This window comes from Megalops cyprinoides, chromosome 13 (assembly GCF_013368585.1).
Source record: "Megalops cyprinoides isolate fMegCyp1 chromosome 13, fMegCyp1.pri, whole genome shotgun sequence".
Classification (NCBI taxonomy): Eukaryota; Metazoa; Chordata; class Actinopteri; order Elopiformes; family Megalopidae; genus Megalops; species Megalops cyprinoides.
In genome coordinates, this window is record NC_050595.1 from 15,511,026 (window position 1) to 15,535,705 (window position 24,680).

Here is a 24,680-nt window from a genome sequence, read left to right on the forward strand (position 1 = left end):
TGGCTAAGGGAAGATCACAAGCACCAGATCTAATTACTACAGAGCATAATTTATGGCCACTGGCCTCTCTGCAAGTGCATAAACAGCAAGACAAACAACATGCCATGGCTATGAAACCGCTAACGCCAAGTTCAGTGAAATGCACAGTGTATGTGTGTGTGTGTGTTGGGAGTGTTGTATGTATGTGTGTGTATGCGTGACTTGGAACCCATTTGTTCAATTTTACACCTTTTATACTTGGTTTTTGGCTGGTTTATCCCCAACCTGGTACAGATAGGGCACATGTATTGATATGTAGAATTTTGAAATACCTTGGGAAACCATGATCAAAATTTTCAAAATTATTATTTTGTTGTTTTTTTGGGGAAAAAAATCATTATTAATTACAATATGTACATAGATCACAATACTGTACTGAATGACATATTGGAAAATCTGTCTACATCTAAACACAAAGATATTTATGAATTGATGTAGATGATCTTTATGTATGATGACTTAACAGTTCTTTTTATGTTTCTGTGCGTGTGTGGCTCGCACATTCTCGCAGTCAACTGGGAGCTATACAATTAGTCTGCACATTGATCTATGCTCTGTTCCCCTGGCACAGATTTCAGAACCTGAGCTCCTAATGTCCTTCCTGGTGCACGTTCCCCGTACAAATTCCAAAGGCTTTTTATAGGACACCGTCAGTCTCTGTGGCGCAATCGGTTAGCGCGTTCGGCTGTTAACCGAAAGGTTGGTGGTTCGAGCCCACCCAGGGACGGAGTCTTTTTAAATGGATTTCCTCTGGCAGGAAAAAAGGAGCTCAGTCAACAGTTGTCTCTTATCTGAGTACATTAATGAAATGATTATTATTCTGCAGCAGTGTAGCATAGTGGTTAAGGAGCAGGACGCGTAACCAAAAGGTTGCCGGTTCGATTCCTCGCTGGGGCACTTGCTGGTGTACCCTTGGGTAAGGTACTTAACCAACAGTTTACCCACAGTAAATATCCAGCTGCATAAATGGATAACATTGTTAAAAAAAAAAAAAAAAAAATGATGTAAGTTGCTCTGGATAAGAGAGGTTGCTAAATGCTGATAATGTAATATGTAATGTAACTTCTGAACTGCTGCACACTGTGTGATTGTGTGAGAGCAAAGCAGCACAGAGCTGCCTGTAACCACTAGAGGGAGACAAAGAGTTGATCACAAAGAATTCCATTGCACAATACTAAGTACACATCCCTTATGGAAAAGATGGTAAGTCTGCTCCACGTACGTCAGATACACCAAAGACCAGCAGTTACACAAGCAAAGTCATTTGTAGACAAGAGCTGTTAACCGTTTAAGTCCGTCTATATTATTTATATCAAGAATAAAATAAAACACTGAAAACAAGGTGTTACAATGAAATGAAAAAAAAAATGATACATGCAATGGAATTATGAAGATAAATATGAAATTGACACAAAAATAGTATTTTCGATAAAATGCTTTTCAAATGCACAGCTGGTCAACAAGTTAATTGCGGTTCCCAGTAAACAAAAGTCACTCTTAGGACATCTTGAGTTTTTAAGCACAGATACCTGGTCTATCTGTAACATATTATTGCAAGAAGAACCAGCACAATTAACTAATGCCACACTCTGAAGTAGCTAAGTGTCAATGTAAATGGTTTCAATGACAGTGCTATTATAACAGAGGTATGACTGTTCTTTAGCCACAGTGACCGTAATTATTGGAAATGTAGTCATACACCGGTAGTATGTTGTGGTGATATAGGGTGTAATATATTTTTTTTTCCCCAGAGATCTTAATTTCAGGTGATTGTGAATGCTTTTATGGTCTGTTATTTTCACGTTTCAGTGCCAGTGGTGTAAATATATGTCATCTAGAGACGCTGCTACTCTCTCTCATGTCATACAGTGAAAAAAATGCAACTTTTTGCCAAAAAATAAAATGAGGCTTCGTGTAATGACTAATAATACAAACTCCATTATCAGTGCAGGAATTACTTAAAACCATGTACTTGTTTTTAATGAATATTGTCAGAATCTTCCATTCCAGTCTTCCATCTGCTTCACAAAGTCACACTTTTACATTTGGCTTAATTGGTGTCTTTGGGAATTCAGGAAAACAAACTTTTCTTTTTCCATGCAATGGCATTTTACACAGCCCATTACTTTACACATTAAGCACATCTGCTATAGATGTCCTGTTGCCTCTGAGAAAGGGAAAACTCCCTTTTGTCCTAAAGCAGACTGTTACAGCGTGTGGATGAGGTGTACTCAGATTCGCTTGTCAAACAGACTTCTCAGACAAATACCAGGCTCACATGCTGCACCGTGTCAGAGCAGAGTGCAGACAGATCCCAGGTCAGTCCTGACACACCCACTCTGGAAGAATCTCTTGTTTAAGGTTTTCAACAAGTGCTCCTTCGCTCCAGTACCAGACCATTGTGCGGATCACACATCAGCTTGATGAAAACCAAGACTCAGCTGCATGTATCCTACTACATAAAATAAAATGACTCATACAACTTGCATTGATTATTTTGGAGTGTTGCTAGGCATATTTGTTGGCACTGTGTAATCTGTCGGCAAATTTGTTGGCTACAATGCTGAGATACAGTCGAAATCCTTAAAGAAGTTCAAGAAGTTCTCATAAAACAATAATTTGATTCACGTCAAATATTTTCTGTATTCTTGATAACTGCTGCGATGTAAATGCATAGTGTCCATGGCCAATCTCTTTGATTGGTCATAAAAAGACTAAGATTGAAGAAAGTAGCCTTTTTCATTAGAAAGCTTTTTTTCATTCCAGCAATGCTGACTGGTGTCCAGGCCCTTAACTATAGAACTTTTAAAAAAGAAATTCTTAACTCAAAGCCAAAAAAACCCTAAAATGAAACCTTTCTGGCTAAGCAGCTCTATATATAGCACTAATGGTCTCTTTCATGATGTGGAACACTTAATTGAGACTAGTTCATGTGGTTTGGCCAATTATTACAAACACGGTAGTTATAGCAACAATAATAATAACACCACAGTAGTATCATTACTATGTACATCTTGCGATGTATGTGTTGTGAACACAATTAATAAAAATAATTATGAAATTTTACAAAGCACTTTGTGGACCCACAGAGGCCCAAGCCCCATGTTTTGTGATAGTTGAGATGGAGAAATATGAAAACCTGGTTGAGAACTATGGAGAACTATGAAAACTTACTATATTCAAGTGCTGACAAGTAGTGGACATTCCCATTTTTGAAGGAAAAAAGTTAACGGACACAGACAGACCTCATGGATAGTCAAAGAATATGTTTAATAAAAATAATTAAACTTCCATTTCCTCTATAGAACTTCATAGAAAGTAATTCAATAAATTATAAATGACTTTTTAAGACGCTTTTCCTCCACTACATAAAGCATTATTTGACTACACAGACCACAACTTGCAAGTTTTGCAAATGTCCAAAAAAAAGAACAAAAAGAAAAAAAAATGGACCTCAAAAATGACTTAAGATATTATCAAGCTTAGAACAAAAGTACAAATACAAGGCAATAATAGCATTTTCCACCCACTACTTCACATAAATATTTTTAATTCTCATTTATTAGTGTCTTGTTTCCTTGTGATTTGTTTGCATATTGGTTGTCATATCCGTTATGTCTGTATGCCTTGAGTCTGTCAAGCAGTTGCACTTATTACTGTCACAGAGAGACTTACTATCGAAATATTCAAATGTATAATGACAATACTTTCATAGCCAAAATATTTCATTCAAAAGGAAGCTATAATTTCCAACCCTTCACTGATGCACTCTAGTATCATACTGTAAGCGCCATCCAAAATCCTCAGTCAAGGTACACAGCATTTAAAACCCTCTATACCACTGTCACTACAGGTTTGCCTGTGGAGGTTCATGTAAAAACCATAACATGACGAATTTGTAACCTGGAAGCAGCGAGGGCCGGTTTACCACCTTAGGGCACCGCTTGGGATTATGCGGTTATCAGTAACAGAGAGGTTCTCCTCTGATCAAACCACCCCTATGTAATACATGCAGTTGCCCTTGTGAGGCGTTTGTCTTAGAGCCAGTATCTGAAGGGTAGTCACTTTTAAATAATCCTTTTCCTCTCACTTCAGTCACACTAGAATAATGACAAATGGAATCTGTTTCACGCCGAAACTGAACAAAATTCTCGGAGCGCACAGGCTGCTTGTCAAAGGCCAACCAACGTTCTACATGTAGCATCAAGGGAGACTGGCCCAGACCGTGCCCATCCTCCACTGAATCACACTCCACCCTGGGCAGATTCTTGAGGCCTACGGCATGTATTCCCACAGTCAGCCTAGTCTGCTCTGCCCTTGTCTTTGTCAGTATCAGTGGTGGTTTACGACACTCTGTTGGAGCCATACTGTAGCTAACATTACAACTTGATAGGTATAATGCGGTCAAAATAAACTTAAATAAAACAAAATTAGTCCTTCAATACTGACATATTAACATCACTATCTGTTGTTCTTCTTAAAGTCACAACCGACTACTCCCTAGAAATAGTTCTCTTTTGTTTGATACACTTCCCACCTCTGTATGTGCCAGATCTCCTGGTTGTACTGTAGTAGCTCTCTGCACTGTTGAGGGCAGTAGTTTAGTACACAGCATGGTGGCATTTAGATATAGTAATAACTCATACTCAAGAAAATGCAAAAGGTATCTCTACTACTGAATTCGGGCATGTTTCCATCACCAGACATTAATATGAACACAGATGGCCTGTGGTCATTCCCTGATAATGGGCAACTGCACACAGTAAGAACGAGCACTAAGCCAGTCTGTTTTCAGACCTGGTTCAGCATGTGTTTGAGATCCCAATTTACAGCGCAAGGCAACTTTTAGATCTGCAGCTCAATTCATGAGAAAAAAAATGACACTGGCTGATGTGCACTATATAACAATGCATTTCTGGAGATCTGAACTCCCCTCTTGGAGCTTGACCTGATCACTGCAATAGCTTGGGGTCCAGTTGCTATTCTGTCAAGAAATTAAAAAAAAAAAAAAACACTCCCTTGGGCCAGGAGTCCAGAAAACGCATGCAGCTGTAGCCCCAGCAGCTAAGGCAGTCTGAGTCACAGCAGTCCGAAGCCATTTAAACTTCCCACACTGAGGTGTAGACAGACGTGGAAACGGACAGGCAAATGTGTTACACAACAACTGCCCTTTCCAAAGTCTGGCAGATGATAAGAATCATTATCAAGAATGGATTCCTCCCAATAGAGAACACTGTCCACAGCTCACATTATGTGTCCTGGACTGTAACTTACTACTAATTTCATATTTGAATTTTATAATGATTACACAAAAATGTGAGAGCAACGTCAATGATACTACTACAGACTGTGAGTGCTGTCTCGACAGGTTCAAAAAACAGGGTGCTGAACACAGATTTGATCACGTGACCATTTAGCACAGATCGAACTGAGTTACTGGGAGGACTGGTGGATTTCAACATGTCCACAAATATGCAGGCCTGCATACTAACAATAATGTAATGACACAGAGGGAAAGTATTCCACAATACTGATCATGGCTGATTAAACATCAAATGTAATCACTCCTTACCAACCAATGTAGCTATGACGATATGATTCCAACTCAGAGCAAGGAAACCTGGGAAGAGGTTCTGTAGGTAGAGTATACTAATGACAGCTTTGGAATTCAGAACTGTACAATGGACTAATCCAGCAAAGCCTGGTAAGATAAATATATATGGCATTATGTATTTGGAAATATTTCTGAAGAAGGATCAACACACCACAACTTCTAATTTCACCTCAGAGTCTGCATAGCCATATGTAAGAAACAATGAATACAAACACCCATTCCTCACTTTGGTCTGTACCACAAACTCCTGCAAACAGCCAGTCACACAGTACCCGTGAAATCAATGAAACATCACAATGAAAGGTTTCAAAGGGGTCAACAGAAAGGGGACTTTAATGATTCCCAATGTCAAAACAGTTAAGTGTAGCCGCATGATTTGCAAAGATCAGTCCCTGAAGTGGCGCGGTATGTTTTGTGGTGTAATTTGGATCTCTGTACGATTCCTTCATGACAGTACCATCAGAGATCTCATTGAATGATGCTTCTTCCCTTGAGAAGCACTGCCCTAGACTGCAGTACACTGGTTAACTCTACATGCTGTCTGTAATAGGGATAAGACTAAATATTCCATCATTTCACTATAATCACTGACCCATTCTCAACTTGGACCAATATTCAAATGCTTGTTAATTAACAACAACACCAAAAAAATGTCCAGAGCTTTATTTTTTCTCATCAATACTCCTGGAGGAGAGTTTAAGAGCCCTGCAGAAAATAACACAAATCAGTGATATTTAAACTTCCTGCCTGAAAGTGTGCGAAAATTCATCTATTTGCAGTGTGTCATTATTCACAAAGACCCAGAGTATCGTTGAGAAACCTGGGAGCAGAAACAGGGCTTGATTATTCAAATATTTTGGGAACCATACAATATTTGAATATCAAACACATCAAAATGCACACCCCTAGTCTGTAAGGGAATAATTCAAGATGGTACAACAGTACAGTGGCACTAGGTGGTGCCATTTCATAGACCCCCATTCAGAATAATTTTAAGAAATTATATTAAGAGACCAAGGAAATATACTCAAACAAAAAACAAGAGGTACACATATGGACAGTCAGCAGATGCTTCTGAAGGTCTGCAAAAAAGAACATACAACATGATACAACTGTTTTCGTCCTCTGAACTGCAAACTGATGCTTAATGCGGTAAGATTTGAACTTGAATTCGGCTGAGGTAAGGGGCCAGTTAAAGCGCCCGATGGGAGTTTTTTCCACTAAATGACTCGTAATTGTATTGTACCTGAATTTTAAAAGCAATCACCAGTGCACTACAAACAACCAGATAGCGATAGCCTTCCTTTTAGCCTTGCTTCCATTGAAAGGAGTGCTAGCACACATTCTGTAGCCACTTGTTGATCAGCCTCCTCAAATTTCAGTGGGATTTTCACCATAAACCCTATGGGACTTGGATATTCCAGCAAGAGCATGGACTGTCTGAGACTAAAGTGCAACTCAATACGTATACAAAGTCAGTGTGTGCTGTATGTGTGTGTGTTAATAAGAGTGAGATCCATAGACACTATTTTCCAAGATCATTGCTGTCAACTCCTGGTCCTGGAGATTCACTGTCCTGAGAGTCGCAGCAGTGCCTCTCAAACCAGCAGCTGACCGATACCTGAAACAAACAGGTGAATTCTGCCTCCCATTCGAATCGATGGCTCATCTTAAATGAACTGAAATTAGAGTAGGAATGAAGACCAGAAGCCAGTGAATCTCCACAGCACTGCCCTTGGTGCTTCTTATATACCTGGGGAGGGGGGGGGGGCAGAGGAGCTGCACAACAAGAGACTGTCGGAGCAGAACGGTGGCCAGAGCGCTGTTTTATCAATGGGAGCACCCACACGAGGATCTGAAGAGAACGGGCCGCCGCGGAAAATCTACAGCTTCTGTGACATTCATCAGCTGCCCAAGTTATTGCTGACTTTTCCTAAAGTTTCATCTGCAAATTATAAGTGTCAAGGAACCTGTCAAACTATTTACAAATTAAACCAAAATATTTATAAAGTTTTCTTTCCCCGCCACTCCAAATATATTAAACGTACAGCTCGCCTTGAGCTTTCTTTTCTTTTTTTTGTTTATAAAATTAAATCCCAACATAATTATAATAATGCTTTTTTTTTTGCTTTTTTGTTTGTTGCAATTGTACATCACTGTGTGATACAAGTTTGGAAATTTCAGAAATCTAATAAAGTTTGACATGCCAAATGTCTCTCAAAACAACATTGTACCTTTGAACAAACATTGAAATTTCATTTCAGTTTCTCTAGATACGGTTCTTTTTTTTCTTTTTTTGTCTTTATTACAACACTTTTTTAGCCTTGATATTTACAAAGAGGAAAAAAATCACAATGTAAGTGCAGGGTAATTCTTATATGTATGTATATATTTATAAGGGTAACATGTGGGGCTCAGTCTTCCCCGCTGGAGTCAGAATCCTCAGACGAGGAGGAGGAGCTGTCCGACTCGGACGAGGACGACTCGCCTTTCTCCGAGCTGCTGTTGTCCTTCTGTTCGGAGGGCTCCTCTCTTGACTCCTCCTCCTCCTCATCCTCCTCCCCCGCCTCCCCCTGCTCTCCCGCCTCCTCGGGCGTGTCCTCAGAGGGGGCAGGGAGCGTAGCCGGGTCTTTGTTAGCGCTCTGTTGCTGCTGCTGTGTGTCGAACACGTTGGACTGAGACAGTGTGGAGATGGGCAGATTAAGGCCTGGGGTGAGGAGCATCCCTGGGTAAAGCATACTGGAGAGCAGTAAGGGGTTAAGAGCTAACGGGTGCTTGGAGGCTGCGGCGGTGGTCGTAGTAGAAGCACTTGGTGGGGCAGCGGCGGCGCTGGAGGTGGAGGTGGAGGGGTCGTCCGAGCGGGGGCCGGGGGTCTGGCCTTCTGTCCTTTCGCCCGCGGAGTCGGCGGCCTGCGTGGGGCCTTTGGGGGTAGAGGGGTCCCCGCCGCCGCTGGTGCTTCCCTTTTTCGCGCTGTCCTCGGCCCCTGCCGCGCCCTCTTGGGCCTTGCCCAGGAGGCCGCTCATGCCCAGGAGGTTCGGCAGCCCGGCCATGCCCGACAGCATCATGGGAAACATGGCGGCCAGGTTGTTGGCGTCGGCAGCGGAGAGGCTGCCTGGGAGGCCCATGAGGCCAGCGGTGAGCTGCAGGGACTGCAAGCTCTGGAGGTTCTGCTGCAGGGCCTGCAGGCTGGGCAGGTCCATGCCCGGGAGCAGCCCGTTGGTCAGCAGGGGGTTGAGGGCCAGAGGATTGGTGCTGGCGTTGTTGGCGGCAGCCGCCTTAGCCAGCGCACTCTTGGGCCGCCTCCCTCGCCGGCTAACCTCCTCCGGCACGATGGGCCCAGTCAGGATCCGGTCAAACATGCTCTCTGGGAGGTAACCCTGGAGGAGGGGGAGAGAACAGACTTCACCACCCTGTCCTGTCTAACAGTGTCAGCACTTTTGCGCATTGCTGTACACTGCTGGAGAATAGCATCCTGCAGAATCATCAATAGGAACATTTCATAGTTCTGTCAGTTGCTTCATCCCGGTTTCAGGACTAACTCCAGTATAACCAGTTAAGCCTAGACTGCCCCAGTTTAATTAACAATTACAGTTTCTAGCTTTAAAGCCCCGTAGTTATCAGTGGCACTGATAAATGAGAAGTGGCCATACTCACCGACTGCTTGACCACGTCGGCCCACTCTGGGGGAACTCCATACTCAGGGTTCTCCTGCAGGAAGCGGCACAGATCCTTCAGGGGAGGAGCAAAGGCACCGCCCACCTGTGGGAGGAGCACAAAGAGAGGCTCAGCCGGGGCCGAGTGGGGGGAGGGACGTACCAGTTCGCCGTTTCCACGGTGCATAGAGCGCCTCACCTTCCTGGCGTTTCGCCTGTTGATGATCTGCACCCTTTCCTCCCCCGTCAGGCTGTTCACGTCAATCTTGTTGGGGTTCCGGCAGCGGTGCCTCTTCTGCTTCGGCCTCCCGTCCTGGAACTGCATCTTGTTGAGGCCCTGAGGAGGAAGGCAGACACACAGAACATCGATAACTCAATCAGCGCCACAGAGGTACGCCCTGCCGACAGACACAGGTTTCTGGCACAGAGCTCAGAGTTGAACCCCAAAGAGAGGCTGGGGTAAAGAGAGGAAGACTCACGGGGATGAAGGCCCCCACGTCGGCCACGAATCCCGGGTGCTCGCTCAGCCACTGCTCCAGGTCCTTCTTCATGGGGGCGTCGTCCCCGGCGAGCCGGGTCCCGTCTTTGAGGTTGATGACGGGCACCCGGCTCTCGGTATCAAGCAGCCCCTGGTTTTGGCCGTACGCCATCCCTGGGCCCACAGCCGGGCCAGACTGGGCACCACTGCACCACGCCTGGGTCACCTGGGCAAACAGCATGGCAGCTGTTACTGACAGAGTCCGGGCTAACGCACAACACCATCGTGCACTTTTGACCTGCTCCAGGGTCTGTTCTTTACCATGCAGACTGGATGTGAATGTGTCAGGCCTGCTTTAAGAACCATTTACGGCTACATTTATGGCCTTGTCCGACTCGAGGCGCTGACTGCAAGCTAAATACAACTTCAACACTATTTTTAAATCATACACCTATTCAAAACCTGTGTGTTTTCTTCCCTGGACACCCTGCATCAATTCAAGTGTGGACTGTGAGAGAGATTATACTGTGAGATCATAGAGGGAAAGACAGGGAGAGAGGAGCATGGAAGCAGACACAAACTCTGTAGGAACTTCCTGTTAATGCACTGCTTTGCAGTGCTGCCTTGGGCTGGTAACAGACAGAGAGGGCAAGACAGAGGGAGAGGAGAGGGCACAAGGAGAGAGAGAGGCTCAGAGGAGTCTGCTTTTACTTGGTCTGAGACTGCAGTGGCTCTGTTCCGGTTCATGAACAGCAAGTCCATTCCCTCCACATTCTTCCGCCTCCCTCGTCTCTTCTTCACAACCGGCTGGCCGTCCATCACCCCGTTCACCCTCATCTGTCCTTGGAGCCCTGGGGATATTGAGCATGAGGGTTAACAGTACTGCATCGATCCCTGCACAAAATTCTAGTAGTGTTGCATCAATCCCTGTCCCAAACATTGGCAACTTTGGACATATCCCTGAGCCAACTGTTTGTGTTAGAAGAATCCCTGAGCCAATGCAGACTCTATTTAGTACAATAACAAAAACATAAATGTTTTGACCAATAGTACAAATACATTTAAATTCATTTCTGGGTGTACAGAAATTCCCTGTACAAACTGTCTACAATGCATTGGGATTATAGACAAATTACCCAACATCATAAGTGCATGACTAGTAGCGTACTATTACTACAGACAAATCAGCTGCATTAGCTGCTTATGATACCTGGATACCTGCATTCCACATCTGCCTCTCTTGGTAATTTAAGCAAAGCCACTCTCCCCTCCGTGACGTACCATGGGAAATGCTGGGCTGGGGCTTGGTGAAGTCGGCCAGGCTGGTGTCGGAGGCGTTCTGCAGCTCCTGCAGGCGGGCCAGGTACTGCTGCTGGCCCAGGGGCCCCTCCTCGCCCTCCAGAGGCCTCTTCTGGGGGAACCCCTGCTTCTGGAAGGTCAGCTTCAAGCCACCTTCCTGCTGTGGTAAGAGCACAGGTCAGAGTGCGGCCCTGCCGATGCACAGCCTCAGAACAGACACACACACCTCAACACCAGGGGTGAGACGTGTTAGGCATCTATGACAAGGGTTAATGTATGACCTTTCTGTGGATTATAACAATAACCACTGCTGAAGTAGCTTTCATTTCATTTCTCCTATGACTATGGTACCCATACTGTTAAACTGTTGCTGATGGTATAAAAGGGTCCATATTTCTGTTTCTGTTTTTGCACTGGTTATTCAAGGTTTTTATTACAACTGATGTGAAGATCTAGCATATCTGGATAGAGCACGTCTATCACTTCTGACAATGTTAGAATGTGAGTGTGCAGATGACTTTCAGGCAAAAATAAAAAGCCAGTTGTATTCATTACTTTTTGAGTCAGCATTTCTGATCTTTTAAAAGAACTAATCTTTAAAAAGGGACACTTCTACTGAAGGTCTTCATTCTGAATGCATTCATTCAAACAGGGCATCTCTGGTAACCTTACTATTCATTTCCTGTACTACTGTAATGTTTTTACTGAGATTAGGAGAGGAAGGAAGGACTTCCTGGGATTACAAATAGCATATAAAAACTACAAATGAGCACAACTACGTGTGCAAATGTGAAACAGGTCAGTCACAGCACTGCCTTCCTCTGTGAAGTTCACCATCTGCTACTGTACAACATTCGCTGCACCTATTTCAGAACAGAGGTATCTGTCACTGATGCCCAACTTAGCACACCGCATTCAATGAGAACAATGTTTCAATCGCCCCAGAATGGGGCTTGGCTTGTATTTCACCACATTTGAACAATGCAGATATGAGGGTTTATTGTAAAGGATTGCTTCTCTTGCAAAAGCAAAAAGGCATGCTGTATTTCATAGATCACAAAGCAGGCAGGATCAAAAGCCCAGAGCTTCTATAGCAGGTTAGACAAGACACGCAGGAGTCCAGAAAGCAACCTACCCATCAGCCCAGATTCAATAGATACAGCACAAATGCTTTTAGATGACGTTGAAGGTAATACAAATCACCTTCATGCCCTTGAGATTATCTGCTGTAATGCCCCAGCAGCCAGAATAGTATCATAATTAAGAGGGGGAGACAAAATAGCCACGGGCAGCCATTTGCATGGGGGGGGAAAGACACATGCCGTATGCTGCGGTTTGCATTCAGCTCCTAGCGGGAATAAATGAATGAACATACGTCATTGAGTTTGACTGTAAACTCCTTTTCTGGGACATGCGTCTTCACCTTTGACACCTGCGGAGAGGCGGAGGGGTCCTCTCGGAGCCCGCTGGGGCTGTCCAGCAGCTTGGTGGTGTAGAAGGAGGACACCACGTTCCCCTCGTAGGCGCGTCTCGCTCCGGGCCACTTTCCCTTCAGCACCGCCTGGCAGATGCTGTCCAGCCGGTTTATCATGACCCGATCCTACGGGGGGGGATTGAGACAGACAGGGATGTCATGTCAGCGGAGGAGAGACAGACACAGTAATGGAAATCCCAGTACATTACATTACATTACATGCGTTTAGCAGACACTGTTATCCAGAGCGACTTCCAGCACAACAGAACATAAGTGTATCCATTCAAGTTAAGTGGACAACAGACTCAGACTTGGACAGGTGTCGTTGATGAGGGAGGGAGGAAAAGAAAAGAGTGTATTCTCACCTTTGGCCAGTAGGAGGCAGCCAGCATGTAGCCTCCCTGGAAGGGGTGGGAGGAGTTGGGCAGGCTGGTCTCGGCGAGGTAGCTGTCCTGCGTCTCGTCCTGCGTGGTGCTGAGGGATGCCACGCTGTCCTCGTCAAAGGCCTTCACCGTGGGGACTGCTGGCGCTGAGGGGACAAGGCCACACGCGTCACAAATGGCAGACACTGTCACAACCCTGCATTATTCCCATGTGGCAATTTTGTCAGCGTGTTACTGTGGTATGTGAAGCCACCTGGTCTAGAAGGGACCGGTCCAGCATAATACCTGGTTGAGACTGCCTGTTATTAATCTGTAGGTGAAGTAAATGAACTGACATGCAGAAGAAATGTCACATTAATGTTTCTGAAGGAATGACAATTGACCAGTGACAAATACAATGGCTGTAGTACCGCTGGAAAAGGTACCCATGGGCAAAGTACTTGGCACAGTAAATATCTTGCTGTATAAATAAATACATAAAAGCTGAGCAAGTGGCTGTAGATAAGAGCATCTTTCCGGCCACAACGTGATGTAACATAGCACTTCTGTTCGCTGATGGGGCTGAGTGACGTGCTTACTGCTGTTCTCGCCTTCCTCTCCCTCGCTGTCGCTTCCCGCAGAGGAGGAAGAGGATGATGAAGAGGAGGACGAGGAGCCTGACGAGCAGGAGGAGGACGAGGATGAAGAGCTGGAGCCCGAGCGTGAGCGCGAGCGTGAGCAGGAGGAAGATGAGGATGAGGAAGAGGATGAGGAGCGCGAGGAGGAGCAGGACGAAGAGCCCTCCGAGTCGGAGTCCGTGCCGGATCCTCTGCCCCTGGCCGCCCGGCGGCTCTTTCCTGGTTTCCTCTGTTTCTTGGAGGCGGGGTTGGGCGTGAGGGGCTTGGTCCGTGCCGCCACCATGCGCCTCTCATTCTCCCCCCTTACGGGGCCCGCCCGCTCGTCTGGGCCGCACGAGGTGGGCGGGCCCGGCTGGGGGTTCCACACCTCGGGCCGCCCCCCGGCCTCGGCGGACTCCTCCTCAGAGGTGGGCTCCTCCTTCGGCTGGGCCCTGGGGTCGTCGTCCCGGGGCCCGCGGGCGTCGGCCGGCCGGGGTGGGGCCTGGTGCTGGGGCAGGGGCCGCGGCGGTGCCCCCTTGTTCTGGCTGTAGCTGCTCTGCGCCCTCATGAAGCAGAGCTCAGGGTCCCGCAGGATGTGGTAGTCGGTGCGGCTGACGCCGTGCTTGGCGGCCCCGATCAGCAGGTCGCGGTCGTGCGGGCCCGGCTCCCACCACACGGGCAGGTCGGGCCCCGGCTGGCACAGCGCCAGCCGCTCGTACAGCTGCGGGTGCCGCAGCACCTGCTCGCGGATCTTCCGCAGCAGCTCAATGCGGTACAGCGTCCGCGACGCCCGCTCCTCCGTGATTGGCTGGATGGAGAGGGAGGGGTCCACCGAGTCTGTGGAGAGAGCTCCAGTCAAACTCTGCTCCATATGCAGAATCACTCATCTCAAGCAACCCACAATCAATCAACTGAGCACCTCTATCACATGATTAATCCTAGTCATATGAGCACAATTCTAGTCCATGTGAGTTCCCTTTCAAACGCTGACTGACCAAAGCCTACACCAAATACCGGCCTCAGTGATTTGCTAATCCAGGCCTGGAATAGGACTCCCTTCCCTTAATAACAGATTCACATGGGCTTCCTACACACTCCCTCTCCTGGGCGACGGGTCGTTTGAAAGCTGGGGTGAGCGAAACATGGCGTAGACATGCCTGCGGTGGCAGCCGCAGTGCAGCTGTGACAGTAACAGTCTGGATCAGCGCCTGTCACTAACAGCCTGCCAATCAACGTGATCGAGGGTGTCACTCACCGCCGTCCCTGGGCGGCAGGCGGCAGACCCGGCGGCACATGGCCGTGAAGGCCCACAGGTACTTCTGCAGGCTCTCATCGGTCTTCTTGTGCAGCCGCGCCATGGCCCGGAACTTGGTCCAGTCGAAGCGGCCCAGGTCGGGGTCGAACACCACGCCGAACGTGGACACCACACGGTAGAAATCGGCTTCCTCTCGCCGGGTCCACCTGGAAGAGAGGCAGGTGGGAGTGAGCGTGCAGCTGGCCCCCAAAGGCCACTCTGTACTTTTGTGTATGTGTACGTGTGCATGTAGATGTGCATTTGTCTGTATGTTTATGTGTCTGTATCTTTATGTATCTGTGCCTGTGTGCGCATGTGCATTTGTTTGTATGTATATTTGTGTGTGTCTGTCCGTATCCGCGTGTGTGCATTTGTGTCTCTGTGTGAGTTTGTGTGTGTAAACTTGTAGCTTTAAATTAACCGGTCTGACACTGTCGCTCATTCAACTTGAAACGATACACGTCTGCGGGCCTCTCACCTCTGCTGCCGCTCGATCTTGGCAGCCATCTTGGGGTTGAGGGTGTCATTGAGGGTGGGCGGCAGGCCGCAGGGCGGGCTGAGGAAGGCCTGCTGGGCCTGGTGGATGTACTGGATCTGCCGACTCTTGGTGTAGCGCTGGGAGGCAGTGATCAGACGACGTAGCCGGGCGGTCAGGACAGAGGGGGTCGGCCAGTACGCTTTACCCCCCTCCAACTCCACACTACCTTCTGGGACCAAACACAACACGACTCAATACAGAATCCACGCTCTCGAGCTATTTTAGCTACGACTTTAAAGGTACAAGCTCTTCTGTTGTAACTGGATTTCAAACATCCAGATAAATACATACATCTTTTTACTTCCCATCTAAATGAAGGACTAAGTATGACTGACCTCCGGCAGCATCGGTGATGACCAGGTCTCCAGGGGAGGACACGTCATCCTGGGAACACAGACGGACATGTTTACATCACATAAACTGACACTTCCCCGCATACACAGCACAGCAGCGGCTTCAGAGACAGTTAGTCATGCCAGGCTCCCCTGCTTTTCACTGTGCGCTTCTAATGGATCCTTTTAAATGTTTTGACAGAGATGAACTGCACTGAAGTCAGTGCTCGCCTGTTTAGTTTGAATGCTCTTATCTACTCCTCCCATGCACCCTGGGCCTTACCTCCATATCGTCCTTCAGCAAAGCCGGGGCAGGCTTGTATTCTGGGTCATCCACATCCCTGTGAGGCGAGATAACGGCCGTTAGGAGCGAGGAGAGGTAAAAGAATGTCTGCAGCAGATAAAGGTGGGCCTGGCTCGCTAACATTGACTTGCCCTGCCGTTCAGCCAGAAGTAAACATGATTACCTCCGCCACCAGTAGGTGGAGTACAGGTTACATGATCAGACCTGTGGGTTTGTGTGCCTGGGATCAGGATAACTAAGGAAGTGGTAGGAGACAACCGTTGGGATTATTTCCAATTCGTTCTGTTGTTACTGGCTTTGAAACAGTTAACAAAATTGTTTTATTTGATTTTCGGGCTGCTATACCTTGCACATGCAGTATTCACAAACGGGGGATCTTGTCTGATGACAAAAAAGGAGTCCTTTCTTTTGACATGGGCATTAAACCAGCCCACCTAATGGAGCCTGAGGTATATGGCTTACCAAGACAGCTGTGTGCCACTCTAGTTCAGTTTGAGAAGATTCGGTAACAGAATATCTATGCAGTCACTTTTTGCATCAAACAGCTCTCCCTTTTGGGCACTTTACTGCAGGGGTCCGACAGCTCGCAGGTTTGCTTAGACTTTCACCCACTGATCAGTGTTCCGTGGGACAGGCGGCCACGTACCCATCCATGAAGTCGTTGCCTCTCTGCTCAGCAGCGATGGCCTTCTCATCCGGCCGGCCCACTCGCTCTAGGAAGATGAGGGCAGGATCTGCGCGGATGGTGTTGTATTTCTCATAGCCTGCGCGTGCAACAGAAAACGGACACACAGTTTAAACGCTACAGTCAAACTGCTGTGAAAATGGGCTCCCAAACTTATTACGGAAACGTCTGTAAAGGACCCATCTCTTAAATTACCAGAAGAAAAAAATTCAACTTTATCTCAATTTGGCGAGACAGAGGCACTTGTAGATATGTCAGTAACTGCTCTATGGTGAAGGCCTAACACACACACTGCCACATTGTGAGTAAGATTTGTCCTGGTTCTCTTGTCCCCCTTTCTGCCAATGCCACCTTGCTACCTTGCTTCTGTGGTTAAGCTCCTCTGACTCATCCTCTAGTGGGAATTGGAATGTGGAGTTGCTGTCTCTCTCTGTGTCTGTCCCATGCCCTCACCCCGTCTCACACTTGGCTGTCTCTCTGTGTCTGTCTGGGGCAGTAACCCTCTGTCTCTTTCCTCCTCTCACTCTGCCTGTCTGTCTCCACCCCTGTGTCTCCCTCTCACACTGTCTCTCTGTGAGTGAGATTGTCTTCCTCACTCAAAACCTCTCTCAGCGTCTGTCTGTCTCTCTTGCTCCGTCTGTATCTGTCTCAGTCTCACCCTGTCCAACTGTCTTTCTCACTCTCTCCTGTCTCTTGGTCTCTCTCACTCACCGTGCTTGTAAACCCCCATGAGTAGACACTTGTCAGCTTCTGTGTCCCACCAGAGAGCAGGCAGCTCTGAATGGTCCAGCTCTGGAACCCAGATCTTGATCTCGCTGAGAAGGGAGAAGTGAGAGTTAGACAGGCCAGCCCAGTAAAAAGCCTTACCGCAAGCCCTCATGACCACCTTGCCCAGAGAGCACCATCTTAAGACTTCAGATAGCTTTCAACTACAGCACAAGTCAAAAGTTTGGACACACAGGATTAAGATAATGGGAAACACGCATTCAAAGACATATTGATCGAAAGACTTGCGCTTAAAAGGTTGAATTTTCTTAGAGAAACATAACTAGTGAAGTTGATGCCTATGTATGACTTTCATTCCAAAAAAAATTAATTTTAAAAATGTTTTTTGGCTACTTTGAAGAGTCTAAAATATAAGATAGTTTTGATTTGTTGATTTTTTTGGTTACTGCATAATTCCATTTCTGTTATTTCATAGTTTTGGTGTCTTTACCATTATTCGAAAATGTGGAAAATAGTGAAAATAAAGAAAAACCCTTCTATGAGCAGGCGTGTCCAAACATTTGACTGGTACTGTGCATCACTTCCCCTTTGGACACAGATTTAACACTTTTCCCAGGCAAAGCTGCATTAGTCCAACACCATTAAACCATTCAACAGCTTGTGAAAGAGCTGAACTCCAGTTTGCGAATTGGGGTGAGAGGAGGAGGTTTATAACAGAAACAGTAAGATGTAATCTGTGAGTATGGTCTTCAGGGCATTTTCACACTGGGACCACAACTGTGTTAATGAGGTTATCCTGGATTAATTGCAGTTAACCCAATAATCCAGTTATCAGTCCCATTTCTATCAATTTTGCCATAGCAAGCAGCTGACCAGGGCTGGATAACTATAATAGGTCATTTCAGAGTATTTCAGACACCCATTTGGCTGAATACATTTGTTCCCTTTGACCCATGAATATTGCAGATATTAAGCAGATATTTTAGCAGATATTTCTGCTAAAATCCAGGTGATGGGCTACAGCATTTTCAATCTGATGCCAGATTCGTCAAAGAATTTATAACAATACAGACACACTAACAATACTGCCTTTACAGAACTGCTTACTTGTTTTGTCTGATTTTTTTAAAAATCACCTGCATTTATGAGTAAACACTCTAATATTACAGAGCAGACCACATTACAGCTTTTGTATATTCAATTATGAATGACTTTATAAAAATTGTTGCTATTTAAAAAAAAAACACACACAAATGCTATTCAAAAGTCATTTCTCATAAAACCCAAAATTCACAGAAAAAAAAACATTCATCATTCGTGTTATACAATCGTTGTGCTGCAACCCACAACACTGTAAGCCTTCAGGTTAACGAAGTATTTTTATAGCCTAGATTTATGACTAGTCAAGAAGTTAAAGTTCACATTGGCTCCAAGGGGTCCCCAGTAGCTTCTCTGGACTGTGCGTTTCCCTCTCGTTATCTAAAACTGTGATCCCTGTAAGAGAGGAGCTCTGAAAAAGTCTCTGGTTATTGTTCTCACCTGGAGTCCACGCCGTCTAGAACATTCCGGGACTGGTCTCCTATCACCTCCTGCTTCAGGTAGTAGAGCATTCTGACACGCAGCAGGACCCTGTGCAGACAGACGGGGGAGCGGTTACACCGTGGCGGCGGCCTGCAAGCGCTGACTGAGCAGAAAGGCGTTCACACTCCCTGCCACTGCCCCGGATTCCTGGGTCTAAGTGACTCTGGCGGAGGCTCAAGACTACTCAGCAGCCTGTAATTCCTCACTGGCACCCTACATATGTAGGTCATCCATCCGGCGAGGGAGAATGTACCAGCGTCTGGAAGCTAGGAGCCGTTAGCTATGAGAGGTTTTTGATACTTTTAGTGTGGCTTTGGGTTGTGTGCTATGAGGGACGTACAATGTGCCCACATTAATGGGACGACTTCGATATGATGCAGGAGGAATGTAATGGCGAGACTGCTTGGTTTGCTTTGAGAGCAGGTGTGGAGATCAGGGCTTGGGACAGTCTGGTATTCGCAGCCGAGATGCCAGCTCCAGTGCCGTGACTCGGGGGGGGGGGGGGTGACGTGAGCATGCAAGCAGAACCCCTGCCTAATCCCCGTCCCGTGTCATGCGCTCGTCCGAGTGGCCTGAGCCTTCACCTCGCTGACACCGTGTGATGTCACAGACCTTGATGACAAACCCCCCCTCTCCACTGGGGCCAGTGCTACATCAGGACAGCTGCTGAGTCCTGTCAATGTCACTGTGGCAGTTCGGGAAGGGGGGGAGTGGGGAGGGGAGTGAACACCGCTTCCCACAGCCAGATAGACAGCTCATGTGTCACCCTTGCCTTCACTCACAGAGAGATGAACAGACAACAGCTCCAAGTGGATGCAAACCACACACACCTCCACTGACAGCTTTGAGCAAAGCTATAAAGATATATTTCCTTCCAATGCACAGGCATTGCTTCAGAGCAGCCACTGTGCAGACCCTCTAATCTTTACATTACATGGATGTGTCATTCTAATCATCACTGTCCACTCAGCCCATCCAGGTGAGGAGGAGATCTGTGCATCTTCATGGCACCTGCTCTGAACCGATGCCCGTGACTAAGCAGACGGTGGCTTTTTACGCGTGGCCCTGCGCTGCCTTATCGCTTCAGCGCCTTCTGGAGCCTCAGGAAAGCCCAATCTGCGCTCCCCACGTGGGACACATTCCACCGCTGGGAAAAAAAGTGTGCCGGTCAGCAGAGCGCCCTGGCTGACAATGAGGAACTTTCTGTGGCAGCTCTGCTCTGTGCGCCTGCCGCTACACTGAACCAGGCCTCTGCACAAACATGCACTCCCCCTCAGCTGCTATTTCGCTCTGCGCTTTCTCTCCAAACAACCTTCGCTTAAACCTTCCATAAAGGAAAAGCCCATAACTGCACGCTGTCTTTACCATCACTACAGCCTCCTTGTTAAGGCGATTCGCACCACATACGAAACTGTGCCTATCTTCTCCAAGGCAACTGTATTTATCCATTACAATTGCTATTACTAATACATGGAAGAGTTTAAACTGTGTTCATGAAAATAAATGAAGCAGCAATGAGGAATACAGTGGGCTCTATCTCACTTGTTAAAGCTGAGTCTGGGGAATTTAAACTGTGCTTTATTATTAATAAAGAGATGATATGGGATAATATGAGGTTTTCTTCACTTTTTACAGATGTGTTTGGGGAGTTAAAAGCCTATCTAACATTAATAAATGGTGATATAGGATAATATGGTTTTTTTCCCCTCATTTGTTACAGTGGTGTTCAGGGAATTAAAACCCTTGTAACATTAATAAGTGGTGACAGAGGACAAGGACAGAGGGTTTTTTTTTCTCACTTGTTGCAGTGGTGTTTCAGGTGCTTCTTGTAGCCGTCGTCCTGCAGGAGGTGCTCTGGGTTGTGCTTCCTGATCCATTCGGCCTTCTGGATGTCGAAGGCGCTGGACTGAGTCTTCATCTTCTTGCCCTTCCTCCCTCTTGGCACCGGTGTTGACAGACCTGGAGAGAAGAGAGGAATGTTCAGATGTTATATGGGCACTTTATATGCTCACTGTTACCCCCCTACCCACACTCATGTTTCTAGACGACAAAGGGTCAAAGACTGTACACATGGTTTTAACAGGTCATTTTCTGGGCTGTCATTTCACTTTGGAGAAACTGTGGTCAGACAGAGCATATCCTTGCTTCTCCTTTCCTGTGTCTCAATACCTTACACTATCGACAAACAACCCAGGATCATCTTACTGAACCCTAATCCTAACCAAATCTGTTATGGGCAAAAAATAAATCAACAAAACTGATCTGGGTTCAGTCTTCTGGAGAGGTCAGGACAGAGGGCCTCACCCAGGTGGTTCTGCAGCTCCTTGGTGCGGCCGTCCTCCGTGGGGGCGATCAGGTCCCACATGAAGCTCTTGATCTTGTCGTCGCCACGGTAATGCACCAGGCAGTAGGCCAGCAGCGCCCTGCAGATCATCTCCACGTCCCTCTCGCTCAGCTGCCGCTTGAAGCGACCGTGAAGGAGGATGTCCTTCCAGCGGCCCCATCTGAAATGAACCGCACGGCAGAGCCTGAGCACAGCACTGCTGACCGACCTTGACCGCAACGAGACCAACCCAGCCGAAACGCAATACTGTGCTCACGCGGCAACGCGACATTAAGCAGTCCTACTGTGGGGCACTTTTCTGTGGTCACCACCCCTACTTAAACAAACCCTGAGTATATAATAGGCTAGTGATTAAAACAATCAATACCCTCTAAATTTTATGTGCCACTATAAATCTCAGCAATTCCTAAGGTTAATGGTTTGTGTCCACTGCCATTAGATGGCACTGCGTATCAGTACATCGGTGCACCCACGACCCTGGAGAAATGAGCATTAAAGCAGATCACCTGTACTTTTAACCATCCTGGCTATTGATATTTTCTTTTCACAGGAACTGAGAGAACACAAAATCAAAAAAAAAGAAGAGAATAGTGTGCATTCATCTCCCTGGCCCTGGAAACATCCTCGTAACCTTCAAGTTCAAAAGCTTCAATTTTCTCATGTGAGAGGCTTACGCAAAGTCATCTTCACTTATCTAGATGTTTTATCTCGCAAGCCTTGATCTTAAAGACTGAATGAGAGTGGGTGTCCTGTTGCCGGGGTAACGCACCCATACACCAGCAGGTTCTTCTCCACGCGGAAACACTCGGTGCGGCCGTAGCTGTTGAGGCGGTCGTAGGGCCGGCGGAGCTTGGGCTTGTCATCGTTGTCGCTCTCGCCTTCCGACAGCTCGGCCAGCTCGTCCTTGGTGGCGCTGAAAGGACGGGTCTGCTTCCGCACCCGCGGGGTGTCAATCACCAGGCTGTTCTGTGGGAGGGGAAAGCGGCAGATCGAGAGGATGTCACACAGCGGGGAGAGCAGAGAGCAGTGAAACAGATAACAGCCACACACGGGGCACAGAGCTGTCACGGTGACTGTACCGGGGCACGGGTCCCGCACTTACTCTGCCATTGACTGTGTCCACGTCAATCTCTGCCTTCTTGGCCCACTTGTCCCAGAAGTTGGGGTCATCCAGAGAGATGTCTGTCCTGTTCCCAGAGGCCACAAAACTAGCCTGAAACAGAAACCAAAAGGGTTTAAGAACATCTATGACACACAGGTTTGTGTACTTCGAGTAAATAAGAAAGTTACAGTACACAGTAGAGAACACAATTAACTCCTCACAGCTGCAACATTGGCTTTACTTATTCTTGTTATTGGAAGTGGGACTTATTCCTGTAATGAGCAAACTCTGGCTAAGTGCACTAAGACACAATTATCCCAGGAATATGCAATTATCAGGAGTCAGCTGCACTGACACACCACATGGACACCTGGTGAAGTGATGGCAGATTATGCGAGTGACGCTCCTCACCTTGGCGAAGGTGGAGCCGCGGCCCTCGGACTCAATGGTGATGGTCTGCGTGCGGCGCTGGAGGATCTGGTCGATGTCCTCCTCGCAGAACTTGGAGCCCTCGTCCTCCTCGTCCATGATGGCGCCGTACGCCCCGCGGCGGAGCAGGTCCTCGATCTCCTTCTTGGAGAGCTGCTGCTGGGCCTGCTGCAGTGGAGAGCAACCGGCTCAGCAAACCCGAAAAGCCTCCTCGCTGCACGCTTACAGCCAGAGGGGCTTCAGCAGTAATGAGTGCTGCACATACAGAGAGTAAAGCACTGCAGCCCCTGATCCAGTGCTGCCCTGTGCCTCGAAACTGACGCACTCTGACCAGATCATTTAGCAATGTATACATTCTGTCTCTGTAGGGGAAATTACATTTAAACAAAATTTAACCTCCACTGTATCTTAGTGTTTTTTTTGTCAGTAAATATCTACATAGGTGAACTTACAGCCATATTAAGGCCTGCCCTCTATGATCACGCATGACTTTGGCTAAATATGTCCAGTATGGGTGTCTGGAAATAGGACATTCCAGACAATGCAAGCAGGGAACTATGCACACAGTGACTCCCACCCAAGCCTGACCCCAGGTTAGTCCCCAGCTGGTTCATATTAAGGTTGGGGTCTGGCTCAGGTCAGAGAAGGTGACCCTGGGCGACGGGTTAGGTTCCTTACGCCCATGCTGTTCTCCCGTCCGCTCATGCTTTGCAGCACAGCCTTGTCCAGGCCCAGCTTCAGGCTGGCGCGGTCGAACATCTCCCTCTCGTACGAGTTCCGCGTGATCAGCCGGTACACCTTCACCGCCTTGTTCTGCCCAATCCTGTGGCAGCGAGCTTGGGCCTGCACCCACGCACACACAAAAAGACACAAATTATTATTATTCTTATTAGCAGTAGTAGGAGCAGTAGTAGAAGTTTGATGTACTAGAAGTAGGAACGGTTAAGCTGCATACATTAGAAAACTGTCATTACGAATGCAGAATACACCACTGTCCTGATGACACAAAAGACTGACAGACAATGATTCTTACATATACATGCGGAACCTTCAAAATAGGACAATTTCAAATTCAGCTTTTTAAGTCATTAATACAGCACAGTCCTTACTGTATCAGACCCAGACTAAGTCACTCCTGATTAGAACAAGACTAACACACCCTCACTAATATAGTTAAGTTTTTAAATCCATTAACCAAGTGCATCCACTGCAGTGGTACCTCATGGTTTTCAATATCAGAAACAGTACTGTGCGTGTGTGTACCTTCATGAAGGTGTGAGCGTGGGTAGTTAAAACAGTATCCTATTCGCAAACTGTAAGCCTAAGCTCATCTGACAGCGCTGACACCTTCTTGACGGCCGCCACGAGTAACACCGTTAAGCTCGCTAATAACGGCAAAATCAGTGACAGCTATGGGCAGGCAGGCAGACAATTAGCAAACAGGTATTACACACATGGCTGCCGGCACAGAGATCATGTCTAATCAGCGTTCAGTCTGCAGTGACTCGGTTCGTACACTCCACACTGTCTGCGTTAAGATCAGCCGCACGCTCCATGAGGAGCATGGGAAAGCACTCTTCTGGAGCTTTTACAGCCCTCTAAACCCGGTCTCTCGATAACAGATGGAAGTATTTGATCATCACATTAACGTTTTTGGCTAATTCCGCTTACAATAACAATTTCCACAGCAGCTGATCTCCATAGCAGTGTGGTGGTGGTGGTGACGCATGGAAAAGAGCAGGGCTTGTAGCTCAGAGGTTGCTGGGTTTGATTCCCGGGTCAGACACTGCTGTACCCTTGAGCAAGGTA

General features: G+C 47.1%; 1 protein-coding gene and 1 non-coding gene across 13 annotated transcripts in view; one reads left to right on the forward strand and one right to left on the reverse strand.

The window, feature by feature from the left end:
• The first annotated feature begins 692 nt into the window (after positions 1-692).
• Positions 693-766, forward strand: trnan-guu. The gene has a single exon. It is a non-coding gene; the product is annotated as a tRNA-Asn (tRNA).
• A 4,262-nt stretch (positions 767-5,028) lies between these two features.
• The window catches only part of chd9 (chromodomain helicase DNA binding protein 9), a 72,925-nt gene continuing 53,273 nt past the window's right edge, over positions 5,029-24,680 (reverse strand). For 5 of the 12 annotated variants that reach the window (XM_036544090.1, XM_036544091.1, XM_036544099.1 and 2 more), the window contains 22 exons: positions 23,550-23,714; positions 22,854-23,039; positions 22,443-22,553; positions 22,110-22,306; positions 21,301-21,500; positions 20,796-20,955; positions 18,955-19,044; positions 17,401-17,504; positions 16,651-16,768; positions 15,984-16,041; positions 15,704-15,752; positions 15,309-15,537; positions 14,792-14,997; positions 13,519-14,373; positions 12,923-13,086; positions 12,459-12,683; positions 11,066-11,243; positions 10,496-10,635; positions 9,786-10,010; positions 9,506-9,643; positions 9,308-9,412; positions 5,029-9,030 (listed from right to left, as the gene is read on the reverse strand). In XM_036544090.1, coding sequence (XP_036399983.1) covers positions 8,068-9,030; positions 9,308-9,412; positions 9,506-9,643; positions 9,786-10,010; positions 10,496-10,635; positions 11,066-11,243; positions 12,459-12,683; positions 12,923-13,086; positions 13,519-14,373; positions 14,792-14,997; positions 15,309-15,537; positions 15,704-15,752; positions 15,984-16,041; positions 16,651-16,768; positions 17,401-17,504; positions 18,955-19,044; positions 20,796-20,955; positions 21,301-21,500; positions 22,110-22,306; positions 22,443-22,553; positions 22,854-23,039; positions 23,550-23,714 — 4,866 coding nt within the window. In that variant the 3' untranslated portion in view covers positions 5,029-8,067. The remainder of the gene's footprint in view (positions 9,031-9,307; positions 9,413-9,505; positions 9,644-9,785; positions 10,011-10,495; positions 10,636-11,065; positions 11,244-12,458; positions 12,684-12,922; positions 13,087-13,518; positions 14,374-14,791; positions 14,998-15,308; positions 15,538-15,703; positions 15,753-15,983; positions 16,042-16,650; positions 16,769-17,400; positions 17,505-18,954; positions 19,045-20,795; positions 20,956-21,300; positions 21,501-22,109; positions 22,307-22,442; positions 22,554-22,853; positions 23,040-23,549; positions 23,715-24,680) is intronic. The other 7 variants (XM_036544102.1, XM_036544100.1, XM_036544092.1 and 4 more) reach the window with 7 other exon arrangements.